Here is an 18,809-nt window from a genome sequence, read left to right on the forward strand (position 1 = left end):
TGGGTTTTTTTATTATTATTATTCTAGGAGCTAAATTTAGAAAATACGTTGGCCATTCTGCACATGTTACTAATGTCCGTTGGTCGCATGACTTTCAGTGGGTAATAAGTACTGGAGGTGCAGATCACTCTGTTTTTCAGTGGCGGTTTATTCCAGAAGGTTTAACAAATGGAATCCATGAAACAGCACCCCAAGGTAATGCAAATAACATTTCTTTATTATTCGTTCGTTCGTTGGTTCTTTCACTGAATTACGTCCTTCACCATTATGGTCCCAGGATGGGTTATTACAGCAACATAATACACAGTTGTAGAACAGCTACAGTTATAAAAACCTACAAACTGTTCCAACTTGAACTGAGCAGTATAGATTCAGCCAAAAGACATAGGCCCCCTCAAAGCAAAATACCGTATTTTTTACTCTATAAGACTCACTTTTCCTTCCTAAAAAGTAAGGGGAAATGTGTGTGCGTCTTATGGAGCGAATGCAGGCTGCGCAGCTATCCCAGAAGCCAGAACAGCAAGAGGGATTGTTGCTTTCACTGCACAGCAATCCCTCGCTGTTCTGGCTTCTGAGATTCAGAATATTTTTTTTCTTGTTTTCCTCCTCCAAAAACTAGGTGCGTCTTGTGGTCTGGTGCGTCTTATAGAGCGAAAAATACGGTACCTTCACTTGTTTTGGGTGCTTTAGCCAAGCATTGAAAGAAGTTGCAATTGAAAAGATAGCTTTGATGGATTGAATGGGTTTTCTTTTAATCATTATCCCCCAGAATACTTGAATCCAACATGTACATTGCCTTTTGCTTTCCTAAAGGCCCATGTTCTCATTGGGTGCAGTTTGCTCAAATAATACATGTACACAATGTTCGCTGTGCATCAGGGGATGTCCACACATTTAAATCAGTAACTTATAAAAATCATTTCAAACTGCAGAGACCCACAGGAATATTTAGCTAGGGCCAATGAAGAAAAGTTGAAATAGGAGACATGGGGAGGTTTGAATTTGCTGGAGAGGAGATGGGGAAACACTGTGTACACACAGCTTTCTAGCGTGTCACTAATAGATGTCGGTGAGAATCCTAGAGAGTTGTATGTGCACAGAGTAGAGAACAATATGAGCAGCTGGAGGTGTATTTGAACCTGAACAGAAAAGCCAATTTTCAGTGAAGAACTGCATACTTCTGTAGAATTATGGCCATAATGGAAAAGAGTAATAAACTGAAAATTCATGGAAGGGGGTCACTGAATACTGTGCTCTACTTGCATCTTTGGTAAGGTTCAGTGTGCATGTTTCTACTGCCAAATCAGAAACAGTTGTTTGAACAAAATAAAATAAAATAAAATAAATCCTTCCAGTAGCACCTTAGAGACCAACTAAGTTAGTTATTGGTATGAGCTTTCGTGTGCGTGCACAAGTTTTTGTATTCATTATTTGCGGGGATGTGGCTTTAGTTTTTAATTGCCTTTATTAAAATGTCCTCTGGTGCATTCTCCCATGTGCAGAAAGTGGCATAGATTCACACAGCGAAGAATCTGACTCCGATTTATCTGATGTGCCAGAGTTAGACTCAGATATAGAGCAAGAATCTCAAATCAACTACACCCGACAGGTGAGCAATATGGAAAGAGGCCATTAGACCCAGCAACCTGGAAACCCACCGAAACATATTCAGCGGAGGGATTTTAAAGCTGAAGGAAGGGAAAGTTAAGTGAAAGAACTGAGCTTGAGAGTTTAAATGAGAGACCACGTTGAATTTAAGGAAATTTAAGGCTAAAAATATGAACTGTGGTATTCAAACTGTATTTGTACTCAGCTTTCTTACCCCGACATTTTATATTTATTATTATTATTATTATTATTATTATTATTATTTTCATATAAAGATTTTCCATAGGTAACAAAAATACATTCAGTGTCTCTGTTTTTAAGTCTTAGCATCCTTCGTACAAATGAATTGCAGTCAGTTGGAGACATTTTTTGTTGGTGATAATGTGGGATTGAGGAGGGGAAAGAGAGAGGGGGGGGGAGAAAGTAGAGAAATAGAAAGTTAGGAGGGGGAGACAGGAAGTTAAGAGGGGGCATTAAGCTTTCTTTCTTTGCATAATATATTAGTGGAGGTTTTTTTGTTGCCATTGTCATGTGGATAGCGGTCTTATTTTTAGCCAGAGGTCAGAGAGATGACATTGCATGTTAATCATGGGACTGATCATTCCACCCCTTTAGATCAGTTAATGAGAAAATCTTTGAATGAGCAGGTGCACCTCTTTCCAGATACTGCCTTTTAAAATAAAAAATATGCAGCTCTTCTGCAAGTCTCTTACAGCATCATGCACAGGATTTTCAAACCCACCGCTCTCGTTAGCCGGTAAATCCATAATTAATGTTAATTTATTCTCATGGAATCATCAAATTGTAGAGTTGGAAGGGACCCTGAGGGTCATCTAGTCCAACCCTCTTCAATACAGGAATCGTCCTTTAAATTAAAGGGCTCCCAATAAAGCAAGGAATTATACGACATAAAAATGCTGAATAAATATGTAGGAATTGCATTTCATTTTCACCGTAGGGAAGAAGATTTGCATGAAGTTCCTAAGCATGCATTTGTTTAAGACATAAGTGGCCTTCCAAATGTTTTTGCCATAATGACCCTAAATCTCTTACTTTCCAATCTGTTTGTTGAAGCTAAAAGAAAAAGTATATTGCTTCAACAATTGCACCCTTCTCTGCATTTATGTGAGTGTTTATTTATTATTTCCATTTCTAAGCTGCCTCTCATTCTGTAGGATCCTAAGGAGCTAAATGTAGTGTACGCCGCAAAGCAATAAACAATTAATTAAATCATCATTTAACTCACGTGGACTAATAAAAATATTGAAAACAGCTCAGCGCAGCAGCAGCAGCATCTAAATGGTCGAGTTCATTTACAGATGCCTGTGTGAAACAATGGATGTTTTAAGTTAAAGGTAGTCTTATCTCCATAAGCAGGTATTTCTGCAAATGGAGGGGCCCCCATAGAGAAGGCCCCGCCTTGGTCACTGCAGAATGCATTACACTCACCAAATGGACTGTGAGGCAGGCTTCCTCTGCAGATTGCTGGACCTGACCTTGCAGTTATGGGGAGATAACTCAGTCAGTAGTGCATGAGACTCTTAATCTCAGTCCAGTATACCTGAAGGAGCGTCTCCACCCCCATTGTCCAGCCCGGACACTGAGGTCCAGTGCCAAGGGGGCCTGCTGACGGTTCCCTCGCTGCGAGAAGCCAAGTTACAGTGAACCAGGCAGAGGGCCTTCTCGGTAGTGGCACCCGCCCTGTGGAACACCCTCCCACCAAACAAACCAAACAAACAAACAACTACCAGACTAAAAGAGGACATCTGAAGGCAGCCCTGTTTAGGGAAGCTTTTAATGTTTAATTTTAATATTCTGTTGGAAGCCTGCCAGAGTGGCTGGGGAAACCCACCAGATGGGTGGGGTATAAATAATATATTATTATTATTATTATTATTATTATTATTATTATTATTATAAATTTTATTTATATCCCGCCCTCCCCAGCCGAAGCTGGGCTCAGGGCGGCTAACAACAACTATTATTATTATTATTATTATTATTATTATTAATCTGAGGGTCATGGGTTCGAGTCCCTTGTTGGGCAAAGGATTCCTGCTCTATAGGGGGTTGGACTGGATGACCCTGATGATCCCAACTCTGCAACTCTATGACTCTTAATTCATTTGTCCTGTGTTGTGACTTTAGCTTGGGGCGAGTCTTGGGCACAAGAGTTTGAAGTTCCTTCCTCCTCTTCCACAAGGGGGCTTTTTCTGTTCCCAACTTCCAATAGTAGTCCTACATATACCCTCGCCGAAAAGCATTGATTGAAAGTTCAGGGGCACCCTAAACATCACCATATGGTGATGGGATGTTCAATCCAATGTTTCTTTAAGAATCAGTGTGCATAGCATTGTGCTAAGGGGCTATATCAGCTGTAACACAGATACTATTGGCTGCTGCCTGGAGCCAGAGAATCGTGGGGGGGGGGGGTCGGGCGGTGATGATGGGAAACGAAGATGCTATGGCTTGGAGGGACAGCTGGAGAGTATATGTAGAGCTGTTATGGCTCAGAGGCCATCTATTAAGGAACAGAGTTGTATGCAAGCAGTCGTGATTGATAGAAACAACTCGGACATGTACTTTGCAGAGATTTCCAGTGCCTTAGAATCTTGCAGCTTCCCAAACGCAGGAAATTTTACACCCACACAGGAATCTTTGGAAGCTGTTTTGCAGCTGTCCACTGGATTAAACCGATGTCACAGTATCTGAGTTCCTAACCATCTCTTTAAAAGCTTTAAATGCCTAATATCTGGTGTACCTGTTAGCAGTGTAAATCCATCTCCTAGTTCTTTCAGCGCTCGCAAACTGCTTAAATCTCCTGTGTCATTTGCATATGTCACAAAAACTCCCTGAACGAATGAAGGAAGGATCTACATATGTTTGGTTTTTTTTAATTTAAAAGAATTAAGATAGTGGGGTGGGGTGGGGGGTGGGGAATCAAGTGTCACACAGAGACATAGACACATAGTTTTTAGACTTTTTTGTGCAGTAATCGAATGAGCTTGGCCTGATCTTCCATTACTGGTGCTTCTGATACAAAGAATTCAGACTTCTCAAAGAGGCAGATTTTTGTCATGCATTACAGGGTAGTGACATTGATCTTGCAAATTACTAGGCCCCGTCGTGGCGCAAATAGCAATAAGCCACATGGATTATTGGACTGGGGATGTGTAATGCAATGTAACTCTCAATTATTTTAGGTTTACAAAGAAGATCTACCTCAACTGAAACAGCAAAGTAAAGAGAAAAACCACTCAGTGCCCTTTCTTAAAAGAGAGCGAGCCCCCGAGGACAGCTTAAAGCTGCAATTTATACATGGGTATAATAACTTTTCAGTAGTGACTACTCTTGTCTTTTCGCTTTTATAGACTACAATTTGCAGAAAAAGGTAATCTGTTCTTGGCAAAACCAGAAACAGCACCTAGATTTAGAGACTGTGTCTGAAGTTATCATGAAAACCAAGAAACGCGTTCTCAGTTTAGGGAAATGGAGTTTCCTGTTAGGGTCTTGCATTGTAGCTTTGCATTGTGCCTGCTTCCAAGTCAACAACACATCAGCTGTAGCCTATGTTAAGTATGGAGAACTGAAACCTGTAACAAAATGGTGCCGTATGGATTGCTCCTGTTCATGCTTTCCTAAAGGAGACGTCATTCCATTTACCGGTATATATGTATTACATTCCTATACCACCTCTCCTTCCAAGGATCTCAAGGTGGTGGCTTCACCACCTCCCCAGTTCATCCTCACAACAACTGTGTGAGGTTGGGTAGGCTAAGAGATAGTGACTGGCCCAGTGAGCTTCATGGCTGAGTGGAGATTTGAACCCTGGTCTCCCAGGTCATAGTTCAACACTCCAGCCATTATACCGCACTGGCTCTCAGGTGCCTCAATGGCTCTCATTTCCTTTTCCACCCACCTTGCAAGAACCAGCATTCCATGTCCTCTTAACATGCTCCATCCTCTGTGAGCTGTTTTAGCAGCTGACCCTCCCTCCCTTAGGGGGCAATTCCAAGCAAAAGTATTGTTTGTGTTTATGCAGACCTTGGGGTTCCCCCAAGCCACATTCTACCTCTCTCTTCTGCACAGATGGTGCTGTCTAGGCTACCGAAGGAACAGTATTCAAAAAAAATCAGTTCGCCATAGGAAATACAACGTTCACAAAAATGGGTAACTGCTTCCCACAGGCAGCAGTGTCCAAGGCATAGCTGTCAACGTTTCCCCCTTTTAAGGGAAATTCCCTTATTCTGAATAGGATTCCTCGCAAGAAAAGGGAAAAGTTGACAGCTATGGTCCAAGGACCAGTCCACCCATTTGCTTTAACATACGGAGGAAGGTGGAGGCAAATCCTTCCCTTTTCCTTTTCCATCTTCACGTCAAAGTTGGCTTTCAGAGTTATTTTCAGGATCAGTAATAATTTTAAGTGTCTGGAACTCTTGGCTGGACTGGCTGTTTTGCATAAAATGGAAGTCGTGCAGGCTTTTTGCTGGGCACCACTGTAGAAATGAATTCCTTTGAAAATATCCATTAATATCAGTTCATCTGCACGCAGGACTCTCCAGTGAAGCCCTTTTTAGCATGTGTTGAAAGCTCAGATTTAGTTCAGGATTTAAGGTGAAACTGGAAGACTGCTTTGTTGTAGACTGAATGAAACCAGCTACCTGGTTCTAAGTAGCTAGCTTGTGGCATTTTTGTCCATGCCAGGAATACCACCCAGCATTATTCTTAATCCACTGTTTCTCATGTTGAATCTGTATCCTAAATATTACTTAGAAATGGAGTCTGGTTGATTTCAGCAAAATCTGAAGGCACTTAGGATCATAGCACAATATCCTTTACTTCTACAGTTTGCAGGCCACTTTGCTAAAATGTTCACCTTTTGCTGTTTTTCATTCATCCCAGTTACAGAGGCTATGACTGCCGAAACAATTTGTTCTACACACAGACTGGGGAGGTGGTATACCACATTGCTGCTGTTGCTGTTGTTTACAATAGACAGCAACACACCCAAAGACTGTATCTCGGTCACGATGATGATATCCTCAGTCTAGCCATCCATCCTCTGAAAGACTATGTTGCTACTGGACAAGTAAGATTTTGGAGAAACAATGCTTGCCAATTCAATGGAAATGTATTATTATTATTATTATCAGTGTTGTTATTGTTTTTGTTGTTTACTTATTGTTGCACTTTGCTTTTTGTAAAATTCAGACACCATACCAACCTCCTAAGGAATGGTGTGATTTAGTATATTGCAAATTGGACCTACAAGAAAATATTGCATTGGTTTCTCCTGACACCTTAACAGGTCTGCTGCTGTTCACCCAGCCTTCCTGTGAGATATGATAAGCTGTAAGAGGCTCAAGCAAGCCAATTCATTCCCATCCTCAGTTTTCCAGCGGCAACTCAATATTCCACCATTCCTGGAGGCCACTGAGCATGCTCAGTCCTTGTTTGGCTGGTTTGAGTTTGGGGGGGGGCTGTTATTTTGGGGGCTCTTTCAAACTTTTATTTTAAAATGTTTCTTTTGTATTGCTGCAAACCTTGGAGTCCTCCAGACATGCTGATACCTCCCCCTTGTTTCTCTGTTTGGCTCCAATCCTGTTGGCATGGGGTACTGTTTGCTTCTAGAAGGAGTTATTATTGCAGCTACTATTTTAGTTTTCCATTTCTGAGTGTACATTTTAGGGAGGGATATTAAGGTAGTCTGCATAACTTTCAGCATAATGGTTTCATTGGGATGTCCATGTTCAAACATCCCTATGGCCAAAATGGGGGGGGGGGGGGTGTGTGCAAGGAAGACAAAGTTAAATGTTGCCTCTGCTGATAGTAAAGAACCCGTATCCTTGCAGAAAAATAGGAGAGCATCTCCCCAACAGAAGGCAGGATGTGGGCATCAAACCATAAAATACATCTTATGTTACAGGGAATGTATACCATTTATAGTATAGATCAGAAGGTCGGCAGTTCGAATCCCCGTGACGGGGTGAGCTCCCGTTGCTCGTTCCCTGCTCCTGCCAACCTATCAGTTCGAAAGCACGTCAAAACTGCAAGTAGATAAATAGGTAGATTCAAGTAGATTCTGACGGGAAGGTAAACGGCGTTTCCGTGCGCTGTTGTGGTTCGCCAGAAGCGGCTTAGTCATGCTGGCCACATGACCCTATACGCTGTACACTGGTTCTCTTGACCAATAAAGCAAGATAAGTGCCACAACCCCAGAGTCGGCCATGACTGGACCTAATGGTCAGGGGTCCCTTTACCTTTAGCCAACGATATGGGGAGCAGTGAGGTTTATTTATCTGTCCTGATAAGCAGCAATGACTAAGGTTTCAGGAGGTCAGATGTCCCACTATTGCTGCAGCATCAAGAAAGGAAAACATAGGATAAAGTTTAAAATAAAATAGAGTTCCAGTTTGGGGAATGTTAGACTCCAGTGATGGCTAGACATCCAAGAGTATAAATCAGAGAAACGTGTTTATTTTTTTTAGTTTGGCTAGAGGGAGCCAAGTAGGAATGAAGACGATGATACATGTATGAATCATCAGTGTGATAGCGCTGGTCAAAGGATCACCCCGAAATAGAATGCAGGAAGGAGAAGAGAAATGCTTGAAGGCTTAAAGCTCATTGGAGCAAACCCCAAAAGTCAAACAGGAGGAGGAAGGCAAAGTACTGGAGAGGCTGCTAAGAGTGACAGGAGGGAAAACAGAAGAGGATAGGAAGGGCAAACTGAGGATGACTTCAAGGAAAAGGTTGCAGTCTGTTGTTATCCAAATGCTGGCTGGTAAAAGGTATTGGAGGAACAGGAAGCGTGAAGGTAGGTGTGTGTCAGAAGACCCCTTGACCCCAGAGGGTGCCCAAGAAGAAGGAATTGAATGGGAGAGCCAATAACTAGGTGCTCCATGGATATATTTTGTCCTTGAGGGGCGTAGTGAAACTGAGGAGAGGAGGGCAAGGATGACAGCTTTGAAAATGGAAGTAAGATTATGAACAACGGATTGTGGCCAAGTCTAGATGACAATACAGGCAGGAAGCCTCTTGTCAGCACCTGAGATATCAAAGTAAACCACACTTAAGAGACATCTGGTTGAGAAAACTAGGAAGTGTTTCCTGGCTGAAGAGTGTGTTGGGTGGAAATTATTACTGTCAAGTTTTTTGTTTACGCACAGCCGCTCACACCAGGTGTTCTGATTTAGGTTGGGAGAGATGCCGCCATTCACGTGTGGGACACTCAAGCACTCAAATGTTTGTCGCTGCTAAGAGGCCAACACCAAAGAGGCGTCTGTGCCCTTGATTTTTCAGGTAAGCAGCTATCCACTGCCAACCAGGGTCTCATGGATCCATCAGTTTGGGTTGCTGTCAATTTCTGTTTTTCTCTCCAATATTAGTATTGCCACATTTCCTTATCAGTTTCCAAATAAATAGGTTCAGTTCCCACTTTGGAGCAGGTCATGAGTGCGTAAACCTTAAAGCAAGTTCTTATGTCACTGTTCTTTTCCTTTCTTCGTAACAGTATTTATCAATAAGGCTAGCAACAGTGGAATTTACAGAGGGATGTTCCTAATGGATGCTGTGTGCAAACCATCCTTAATATGCCTTATATTGTATCAGACTTTAAGCTGGCAGGCCAGGACTGCTTCCCTTTTAATTTTTGTAGGGTGCCTAGTTGTGGGGGTTATGTGTTGTATGAAAAATAAATAGCACTCCTAAAATACTACCTGTTTCACACTGTTATTGATGTGTTGAGTTGGTTGCAAGTTTCTCACAATCTATACTTCAAAATATAGTTTTTGTTCCCTAAAGAATGTATTTTGACTGCCGGGGAAACATTTCATTTGAGTGCAAATCCCATTAGCTACAGCTTCTCCGCATGGTGCTGTGACGCTAGATATTTTGTAAGTTTCGTGGGAGATTATACCTTTGCCTGAATCTGCTCAGCAACTGCTGATCTGATTCACAGTAGCTGCCTCCTAAGTCTGCTTTCCTCCCTGATGAGTTCAGTAAGCCAGGGGAGCACATGCCATGATAGCCTTCCCCCCTTTGTTTTCAAGCCACATGTTCTGTTGGCCAGGAACCACCACCACAGTCTAGATTGACAGTGTCAACAGTTCGGTGCAATCAGGCTAGTTTTTGATTTATGCCTGTGTTGGGTTGGAGGTTCTTCTGCCACCGAACACAGTTGAAGCTAAGCAGATGTGGGTGCTTTTGGTGGTTAGAGAGGCTGCACTATCCTATTCTGTGCTTTCCTTGAAGGAGAGTACAGTGGTGCCTCGCAAGACGAAATTAATCCGTTCCGCGAGTCTTCGTCTAGCGTTTTTTTCATCTTGCGAAGCAAGCCCATTGACGGTTTAGCGGATTAGTGCTATTAGCGGCTTTTAGCGGCTTATTGGCTTAGCGGATCAGCTGATAAGCGGCTTAGCGGCTTAGAAAAAGGGGGGGAGGGGGGGAAAACCGCAGGAACTCGCAATACATTTTCGTCTTGCGAAGCAAGCCCATAGGGAAATTCGTTTTGCGAAGCGCCTCCAAAACGGAAAACCCTTTCGTCTAGCGGGTTTTCCGTCTTGCGAGGCGTTCGTCTTGCGGGGCACTACTGTACGTGCATACCTCATAGATATTGTGGGTTCGGTTCCAGACCATTGCAATAAAGTGAATACAGTGGACGCTTGGGTTGCGAACGTGATCGGTGCGGGATGCACATCATTCACAACCCGCAGCGTTCTCAACCCGCAGTGGCACATCTGCGCACGCACGGGTTGCGATTTGGCGCTTCTGCACATGCGCAAAGTGCAATTTAGCGCTTCTGTGCATGCGCGACCACTGAAACCCGGACGTAACCCGTTCCGGTACTTCCAGGTTTCGGCGGGTCCATAACCCAAAAAAACGCAACCTGAAGCGCCTGTAAGCCGAGGTATGACTGTATTGCAATAATGCGCGTCACACAATTTTAGGGGTTTCCCAGTACATATAAACCAGGGGTCAGCAAACTTTTTCAGGGGACTGGTCCACTGTCCCTCACACCTTGTGGGGGGCTGGACTATATTTTTTTGGGGGGGGGGAGAACGAATTCCTATGCCCCACAAATAACCCAGAGATGCATTTTAAATAAAAGCACACTTTCTACTTATGTAAAAACGCCAGGCAGGCCCCACAAATAACCCAGAGGTGCATTTTAAATAAAAGGACACATTCTATTCATGTAAAAATACACTGATTCCCGGACCGTCTGCAGGCCGGATTGAGAAGGCGATTGGGCCAGATCCGGCCCTCAGGCCTTAGTTTGCCTACCCATGATATAAACGTTACATTTATATTATAGTGTAGTCTAGTGAGCTGCAGGCACAGGAGAGGGTAAACCTGGCTCCAGCCCAAGCCAGCTGCACTCTCATGGCCAGAAGAGGGGTAGGGGGTGGGACTTCCTTCCCCTGGAAGTGCCTAGGCTTGCTGCAGCTGCATCTTTGTAAGGCGCAATATCTGTGAAGCGCAGTGCAATAAAATGAGGTGTGTTTTAGTAGTGGGCCTTACCATTCCTGTGAAAGAAGGAAACGGTGTTTCTGTCATGTATTCTACTCAGCATTGCTCCAGAGCAGAACTCCAACGTATAGTTAGCAGAGTGAAAACTTAAACACGTTGCAGGACTCCCCCCAAAATAGACCAGAGGCAATTAATATTTCATCCAGCAGAGCTTTACTGCTACTGAAGGCAAATAAGCATCATGGTCACAAATCCAATACATTCAGGATTGGAACTGTCCATAAGAAATCCAGTTGCAGCAGACTTAACTTAAACTTACAATAACTCATAAAAAGACTAAACCTTAACACTATATACAGAACACCACACCAGAAGGAAGTGAGATGGAAAAGAGTGAAACCCAGGCTCCTTCTGGCCTTATTTTTATAGTCGGCATGACCTTGACAGAAGATATAAGAGAACCAGTTTAAGCCATTGTTCTCAGCTTCTCTGAAAGAATAACCCAAACATCAGGAACCATCTGCTTGTTTCTTTCACACAGAGCAGCTTCCAGAACCCTCTTGAATTAATTACAATTGGAAAGATTTCTACACATCAGATCAATACTTTCTGTACTAAGAAATGCAAACTGACAATTTCTCCTTATCTTAATTTGCCTCTTGCTACTTTTCTCAGTAACTTCTGGTGATATTGGGGCGAGGGGTAGCAGAGAGCTAGATAGTGATGTGGGTGTCATGTAATAAGCTACGAAAAAGTTTAGGAACCTGATAGGTTGACCTGTACATGCTGTGACTGACATGCTACAGTTAGCAGAAGATTTGCTCCTGTACCCCAGTGAAAAACTATGTTTATTGCGAAGCATCCATCTGCATTGCTATTAGTACCTGTACTTTAAATTTGACATAAATAAATGCAGCATTTGTCAGATTTCTGTTAAGGGTTTCTCACCTCTGATGTTGTGAATTGCTTTTGTGCAGCTGATGGAAAATGTCTGGCGTCTATTGGGTTAGATGACAATCATACCATCGTACTCTGGGACTGGAAAAAAGGAGAAAAGATGGCGGCAACCAGGTAAGAACGTTGTCACGCAGGCATGCTCTCTAACAGCTTGAGTTGCATGCATATATTTTTTTTCAGGCTCAAGTTTTAGGATGCTGTTTTAAGAGATCAAAATACCACCTTCCTCCCCATACCTTAAACCTGTATGTTTAGACAAGAGAGAGAGGGGAAGATTGGGATTTTCATCAATGCCCCACCTTCTCACATGCCAGACTTCTATGCGTTGATCAGAGCAGAGCTTTCCAAACTGTGTGTCGCGACATGTGGCTGCAGTGTGTAGGTGTGTCGCGCAAACATTCTCCATGCTTCTCCTGGGGCTGGAAAGAGGTTAGTTTAACGTCTGGTTTGCTAGTAAAACTGAATTACTGTGTTGCGTAATGATGCATGCCTAAAAAATGTGAGACCAACATGAAAAGTTGTGTGATTGGTGCACTTCACGGCCCTGTTCACACCTACAAAATATGTAGACTCAATTCATGGAGAGGTATTTAATCTTGAATGACATATTGATCTTTTTACCTATCGACACCTGCATGTTCACCATTATTCCACCTATGTCGCTCCATTCCAGATGTTGTTGCTTTGTCCTAACTAACATAGGAGGTACATCTTGTTGTTTTGTTTCGCTGTATTCCCTAACATTAATGGTGGTAATAGCATTTTCAGCCTTATATTACTATTACCACTACTACTACTACTACTACTACTACTACTACTACAACTACTACTGTATTAATATACCACCCTGAGGTTCTCAGGGCAGTTCACAGAATAAAATCAAGATATAAAACTGCAAAATACATAATCAAAATAAAAACAACAACCCAGTTATAGTTTACATTCGTGGTTCTACCCCCCACCCCCATTCTTGCCTAAGTTTGTGATGAGCAATATAGGTCTTTCCCTATATTGATTGTATACAGAATAATTGTAAGTTGATTATTGGACCCATCTCTCTCAACCCTTACAAGGGGGATTGGGTAGAATGGGGGGGTGTCGTTATGTGAATGGAGGAAACAACTTAAATTCCACCTGTTTTGCCAAAGCAAAATGTTAGTTTGTGCTCTTCTGTGTCTTTATTCTGCAGTGTTTGCATCAAATCACCTATAGCTGCCCTCTTGCTGTGGACAGCATTGCGGTCGGAGGGGAGATTGTTTCTCCGCCTGAACCTCCTTTGCAGTTTTGGTGGTATAACATAAATAGATTTTCAAGTCTGATAATGTCAGACAACCTCTCCTGGGCCCACTCCCATCTTCTCCATCTCAAATTGGAATACAGTTTTAAATTTTCCATTTGTTGCCTGGGAGTTTATCTGTTAACCTCACAAGGGCAAAGAAGCTTTTGTGATTGCCTGAACACTGGAAGTATTCAGGAACAGTTTGGTCACTTATCTAATTGGTTCTCTAATGGATGTTCTCATTTCCACTTTTAAATAGAAGCTTCCCTTTTTTTATAAAATAAGGACTGCGCCCAGGACTTGCTTTGTCTATTATTAAGCAGTAGTAGGGTGTTTTTTTATCTCAGTATAAAGTATTTGGCTGAAATCTTGCATACAGTTGAACTGTGTTACATACTGGTTCAAAACACCTGAAAACTTCTGAGCTTGAGTCCTTTGCTCTCCAACCAAAAGCGAAGGCTGGGTGGGTTTTTGGAACGCACCCCAGCCCCCCCCCCTTGATAATGGACAAGACATCAGAGTTCATTCAGTTAATCTGCTGCATCAATGTGTCTTCTGCAAAGTTAGAATCCCCTTTGAATTTAATTTTAGTTTTTGAGCCTATACTTTAAAAACACCTCCAGGGACCATGCAGAACCCAGAGGTGGCGAATGCTCTTAACTTTTTTACAATGAAAGCTACATTTCTCATGCATGGGCTGCCATATCCCTTTGCAAAGATGAAAAGGCAGAGCCTTTCAGCCCTTCTCCTCCCTGTACAACTACCAGCCTAATAACTTCTTGCAAATATTCTAGCGGTATTGTGATGATTTAAAACTTTGTGGGGCAAATCCCAGGACCCACTGAAATAACTAACACGAATTAATCAAAATCTATATTTCATGCCTTATTTCTGTTGGCTTTAACTGTTCTTTGAAATATTGTGTTAATTTTTGCCCTTCTAATTATCCATCTAATGTGCTGCAATTACTTATCACGGATCTTCCAGTCCTCCTTCTGAGACTGCTTAAATATTAATAGCAACTTGCTTATCGCCTAGTGGTTTAAATGGTGCTCTTTATAGCTCTCTTAATTAATTTGACCTGTGTCGCCTTTCCCTCTGTTATCTTGAATACATTGAAGCACAGCTGTGTGGGTTTGTTTTACCCCCTTATGAATTACTTTGCCAACCGTTTCCTGAAAACTGCTCTCTATATGAAATAGAGTCTGCTCAAAATGGGGAAGATTTGCTGAATAAGAATTATGTAGCATTGTTTCATTTGGTCAGATCCAGGTACTTTCCTGTTAGGCTGATATACAGGAGACATCCGTAATTGTCTGGAGCAGCCTTTCTCAACCTGTGGGTCCCCAGATGTTTTTGAACTACAGCTCCCATCACCCCTAGCTAGCAAGGCCAGAGCTCAGGGATGATGGGAGTTGTAATCCAACAACATCTGGGGACCCACAGGTTGAGAACCACTGGACTCTGGAGGCTGAGTATCGCCATGATAGTTTGTAGCTGTCACTTCTCGGCCTTTTGGCTAAGATCAAGTGTAGCATCTTGTAGCCACTGATGGACTTGAGTGTAATTGCTGCTTCCCATGTTGTTTTTGCTGAGTTGTGACCTCTCTAGGGCTCTGGGCAGTGTTTATGGAGGTCCTGAGCCGCCCAGATGACAAGACCCTCCCCCCGGTCTTTCTGATGTGGTCCAAAGGAAAGCAGAGCAATACATTTGACACCATATTGGCTGCGGAAGTTGCCAGAAGGAGGTGTACAAGGAGCCATCTAGGGAGGAATATGTGTAGGGTTTACTCCTTAGCAATTTCTTCTCCTGAAGATAGCCCTCAAGTTTAGGATCAGAGTTTTCCTTCTCCAAGATGGGCTGCCTTCCTCAAGAAATTGTTGTGAATAATGCTGAAACGACTACCTTTAGTGACTGCCTACTAAACTAAGGATCCATACAGTACAACTCCAATAAATGTCTCCATTCCTGTTGATTCTGTTCCTGTTCATTCCTACTATTAGTTCTATGATTTTGGGGTGTATGCTATTATCTCATGAAACAGTGAATACATAATTGACAGGACCCACAATGAGATTCATTGAGCTCTGCTGATCAGTTTAAAATACTGATACTTTTTTTTTACCGGTCACCTTCACAAACTATGGGAACGAAGAGAGAGCTTTAACTTTGACTGGAGCTGTTATGGATAACTCCAGTTTGTTCCCTGTTCCCTTTTGTTCATTTAAATTAAAACACTTCGATACTGCCTTTCGTGTTTTGTTTTTTTAAAAAAATCCAGAATTCACAAAAATATCAAAACAGATTCAATTAAATTGGCATTAAAACAAAAGTACAGGAACTAGGAAAGTTTTACAAAGGCTGGATATCAATGACCAGAAATCCTTGGCCAAACATGTATGTTTTTAGCAAGTGTTGAAAACACACTGCAACTGGCAGTTTTTCATGGACTGAAAGTAATTTAGCAGTTGAAGAGAATTAACAGGACTGGAGGAATTATAACAAGGGTGAAATGTACCAATATATATTTATATGAATCCTGTAGAGCAGGCTTCCTCCACCTCAGCCCTCCAGATGTTTCGAGACTACAATTCCCATCATCCCTGACCACTGGTCCTGCTAGCTAGGGATCATGGGAGTTGTAGGCCAAAAACATCTGGAGGGCCGAGGTTGAGGAAGCCTGCTGTAGAATAATGCTTGTTTGGGCAGACATCAGCTTCCTTCTTGCACTTGCTGCATGAACCGGATTCAGCAATATTTAATATGTCATAGATCATATTGATCATATTGAGATGGATCTGTGTTCACTCTGCAGGCTGTGCTAACTTCTCAGAGGATGTTAGAACTCCATTCAGTCATAGCAGATAAAACCAAAATGGCTTGTCAGAGGAACTTAATTCAGACTTTTCCAGACTCTGACCTCGCTTCCAGATGACCTGTTTTTTGACTATTCATCCTGATTCATTGCAAAAAGTTTGCAGGGAGTTTGTGTGACATCTGCTGTTTTTTGAGCGTTCATTCTGATCTATGCAACTTTGCATCAAGTGATTGGTATTCCATATGTTCCCCATTGCCTTCCTTGCTGCAAAAAAATTGAGGGGAGAAGCAGGTTTGTTGCACAAGAGCACCAAAATAGTGCAAAATAGTGACAGTTTCAAGCACCTTAAGACTACAAGAACCATTTTCATATACCGTATGAGTTTTAAATATTTCTGTTTGGATTGGCAATAATAGGGATGTAAACCTACAGCAACCAGAATGTATACTAAATTTCTCTTCAATGTCTGTCCTGCAGTAGCAACGCATACTACACCTGTTCAGTTGTGTCCTTTCGTTGTAAAACAGGTCTGCTGCTGTCACAACTCGTTAGAGTCTAAGGCTTGCTTATAGATCAATAAATCTTTCTAATTTCTAAAAATGTATCCCAAAGCAGTGCCTTTTTTGCATGCATTTTTAAAAACACACACACACATCTCACAATGCACCAAAATCTTTTTTTAAAAAAATAGATGGCTAGACAACTCATGTATTCTTTACTCTTTAATTCATTCCAGAGGCCATAAAGACAAGATATTTGTAGTGAAATGCAACCCCCACCATGCTGATAAACTGGTAACTGTTGGAATGAAACACCTCAAATTCTGGCAGCAAGCAGGTATGGTGTTGCATTAAGAATGTTTAATGGTTATTGTATTTGTATTTGTTTAAAAACAAATAAAAATTAGTTTAAAAAGAAAAGAATGTAAGTTATTTCTTCCCCTTGGGCCATTCCATGCTGTTCACAAGTCTGAACCTTTCTCTTGACCTACCTCTGCTGGAAGTCATTCCTTTAGTCACACCCAGGATGTGAGCTGGTGTGCCCCTACACAACAGATTCCCAGTTACGTTCCTCTGATAGCCAAAGCAGTTTTTCAAACCACCATACTCAAGGGTTGTTGGCACTTGTGTGAATTGGTGTCAACAGTGTGCTGGGCTCTCAGTTTTGTCAACTAAGGAGTATCTGAAAGTACAGTGGTACCTCGGGTTACAGACGCTTCAGGTTTCAGACGCTTCAGGTTACAGACTCTGCTAACCCAGAAATAGTACCTCGGGTTAAGAACTTTGCTTCAGGATGAGAACAGAAATCACAGCACAGCGGCAGTGGGAGGCCCCATTAGCTAAAGTGGTGCTTCAGGTTAAGAACAGTTTCAGGTTAAGAATGGACCTCCAGAATGAATTCAGTTCTTAACCCGAGGTACCACTGTACCTTCATAGGGCGTAACAGGGCAGGAGCCATCATTAGGCCATTCATATCTCTCTCTCTCTCTCTCTCTCTCTCTCTCTCTCTCTCCCCCTCCCTCCCTCCCCCCCTCTCTCTCTCTCTCTCTCTCACACACACACACACACATGCAGACACATACACAATCATAATAATGTGTGTTGCTCTGTCATCACAATTCAGGTGGTGGTTTCACCTCCAAGCGTGGCATCTTTGGAAATATCGGGAAGCAGGAAACCATGATGAGTGTTTCGTACGGACGAATAGAGGACCTTGTTTTCTCTGGATCTGCCACAGGAGACATTTACATCTGGAAAGATATTTTACTGCTTAAGACGGTGAAAGCTCACGACGGGCCTGTATTTGCCATGCATGCCTTAGATAAGGTATATATGCCTTGCGTCACCACCAGATATTCTTTGTTTGGCTTCGGAATTTCAAAACCAGAGCCACATACCTATCTCATTTCATAGGCCTATCTCGTTTCAAGCTCACCCCATGCGCACACAAAACAGACACAATTTCACATTGGCATCCTTTGGGTTTGGATGCCCAGGAATCATTTGCTGCACCTACAGCAGTGATGCCAGTAGGAATTACTTGGCAGAATCAGATTAAAGATCTTTCAAGCCTTCTTTATGGTAGGACAGTTGGAAGATAGGTAGGCTGTTTCTTCCTCAGCACCTAAAACTCAGTTACACCACTTCTGAGCATGGACACCAGTTGAGATCCTAACTTCACTTACATGGGAGTCCCTTGCTGATTTTCACTGGTCTTCAGTGGTTGTCAAAACATAACAATTCTGAAAATTCTACCTCAGAAGCCTTGGACTTCAGTTTCCAATACAAATCCAACTTCCAAGGCCACTCAGTTGCTTTTCCCCAGTGTTACTGGGATTCACATGTGCCACAGTTTCTCTCACATGTCATTTAGAGAGCTACTAATACAGTTTTATGAGGTTTGCAGTCTTTGAATTGGCAAGCCGATTGCTATTATTTTGGATTATCTGGCTTGAAGAATTCTGTGAAAGTTTTAACGCGCCATGGTCAAAGGGATGGAAAACTGGGGTGGGGTACCCTGTTAACAGCATCTCTGCTTATCAAGTTGTAGCTTCTTTAAAAAAAAAATAACAGGCCAATCACATCACATTATTCAAATCACATTAGTTCCAAATTATACAGCCAAATTTTAAATTTTGTTGAGGGTACCCATACATCAAGCTCCGCACGAGTCCAAAAT

General features: G+C 42.3%; 1 protein-coding gene across 6 annotated transcripts in view; it reads left to right on the top strand.

Moving 5' to 3' along the window:
* The window catches only part of EML6 (EMAP like 6), a 167,578-nt gene that overhangs the window by 86,676 nt on the left and 62,093 nt on the right, over window positions 1-18,809 (top strand). For all 6 annotated transcript variants that reach the window (XR_014562725.1, XM_083732978.1, XM_083732974.1 and 3 more), the window contains 8 exons: window positions 28-195; window positions 1,503-1,609; window positions 4,812-4,930; window positions 6,511-6,697; window positions 8,802-8,907; window positions 12,054-12,147; window positions 16,867-16,967; window positions 17,754-17,956. Coding sequence is in view for 5 of the 6 variants with exons in the window: in XM_083732978.1 (XP_083589104.1) it covers window positions 28-195; window positions 1,503-1,609; window positions 4,812-4,930; window positions 6,511-6,697; window positions 8,802-8,907; window positions 12,054-12,147; window positions 16,867-16,967; window positions 17,754-17,956 (1,085 nt within the window). In the remaining variant the exon portion in view is untranslated. The remainder of the gene's footprint in view (window positions 1-27; window positions 196-1,502; window positions 1,610-4,811; window positions 4,931-6,510; window positions 6,698-8,801; window positions 8,908-12,053; window positions 12,148-16,866; window positions 16,968-17,753; window positions 17,957-18,809) is intronic.

This window comes from Podarcis gaigeae (assembly GCF_964106915.1).
Source record: "Podarcis gaigeae genome assembly, chromosome: 3".
NCBI classification, from domain to species: Eukaryota; Metazoa; Chordata; class Lepidosauria; order Squamata; family Lacertidae; genus Podarcis; species Podarcis gaigeae.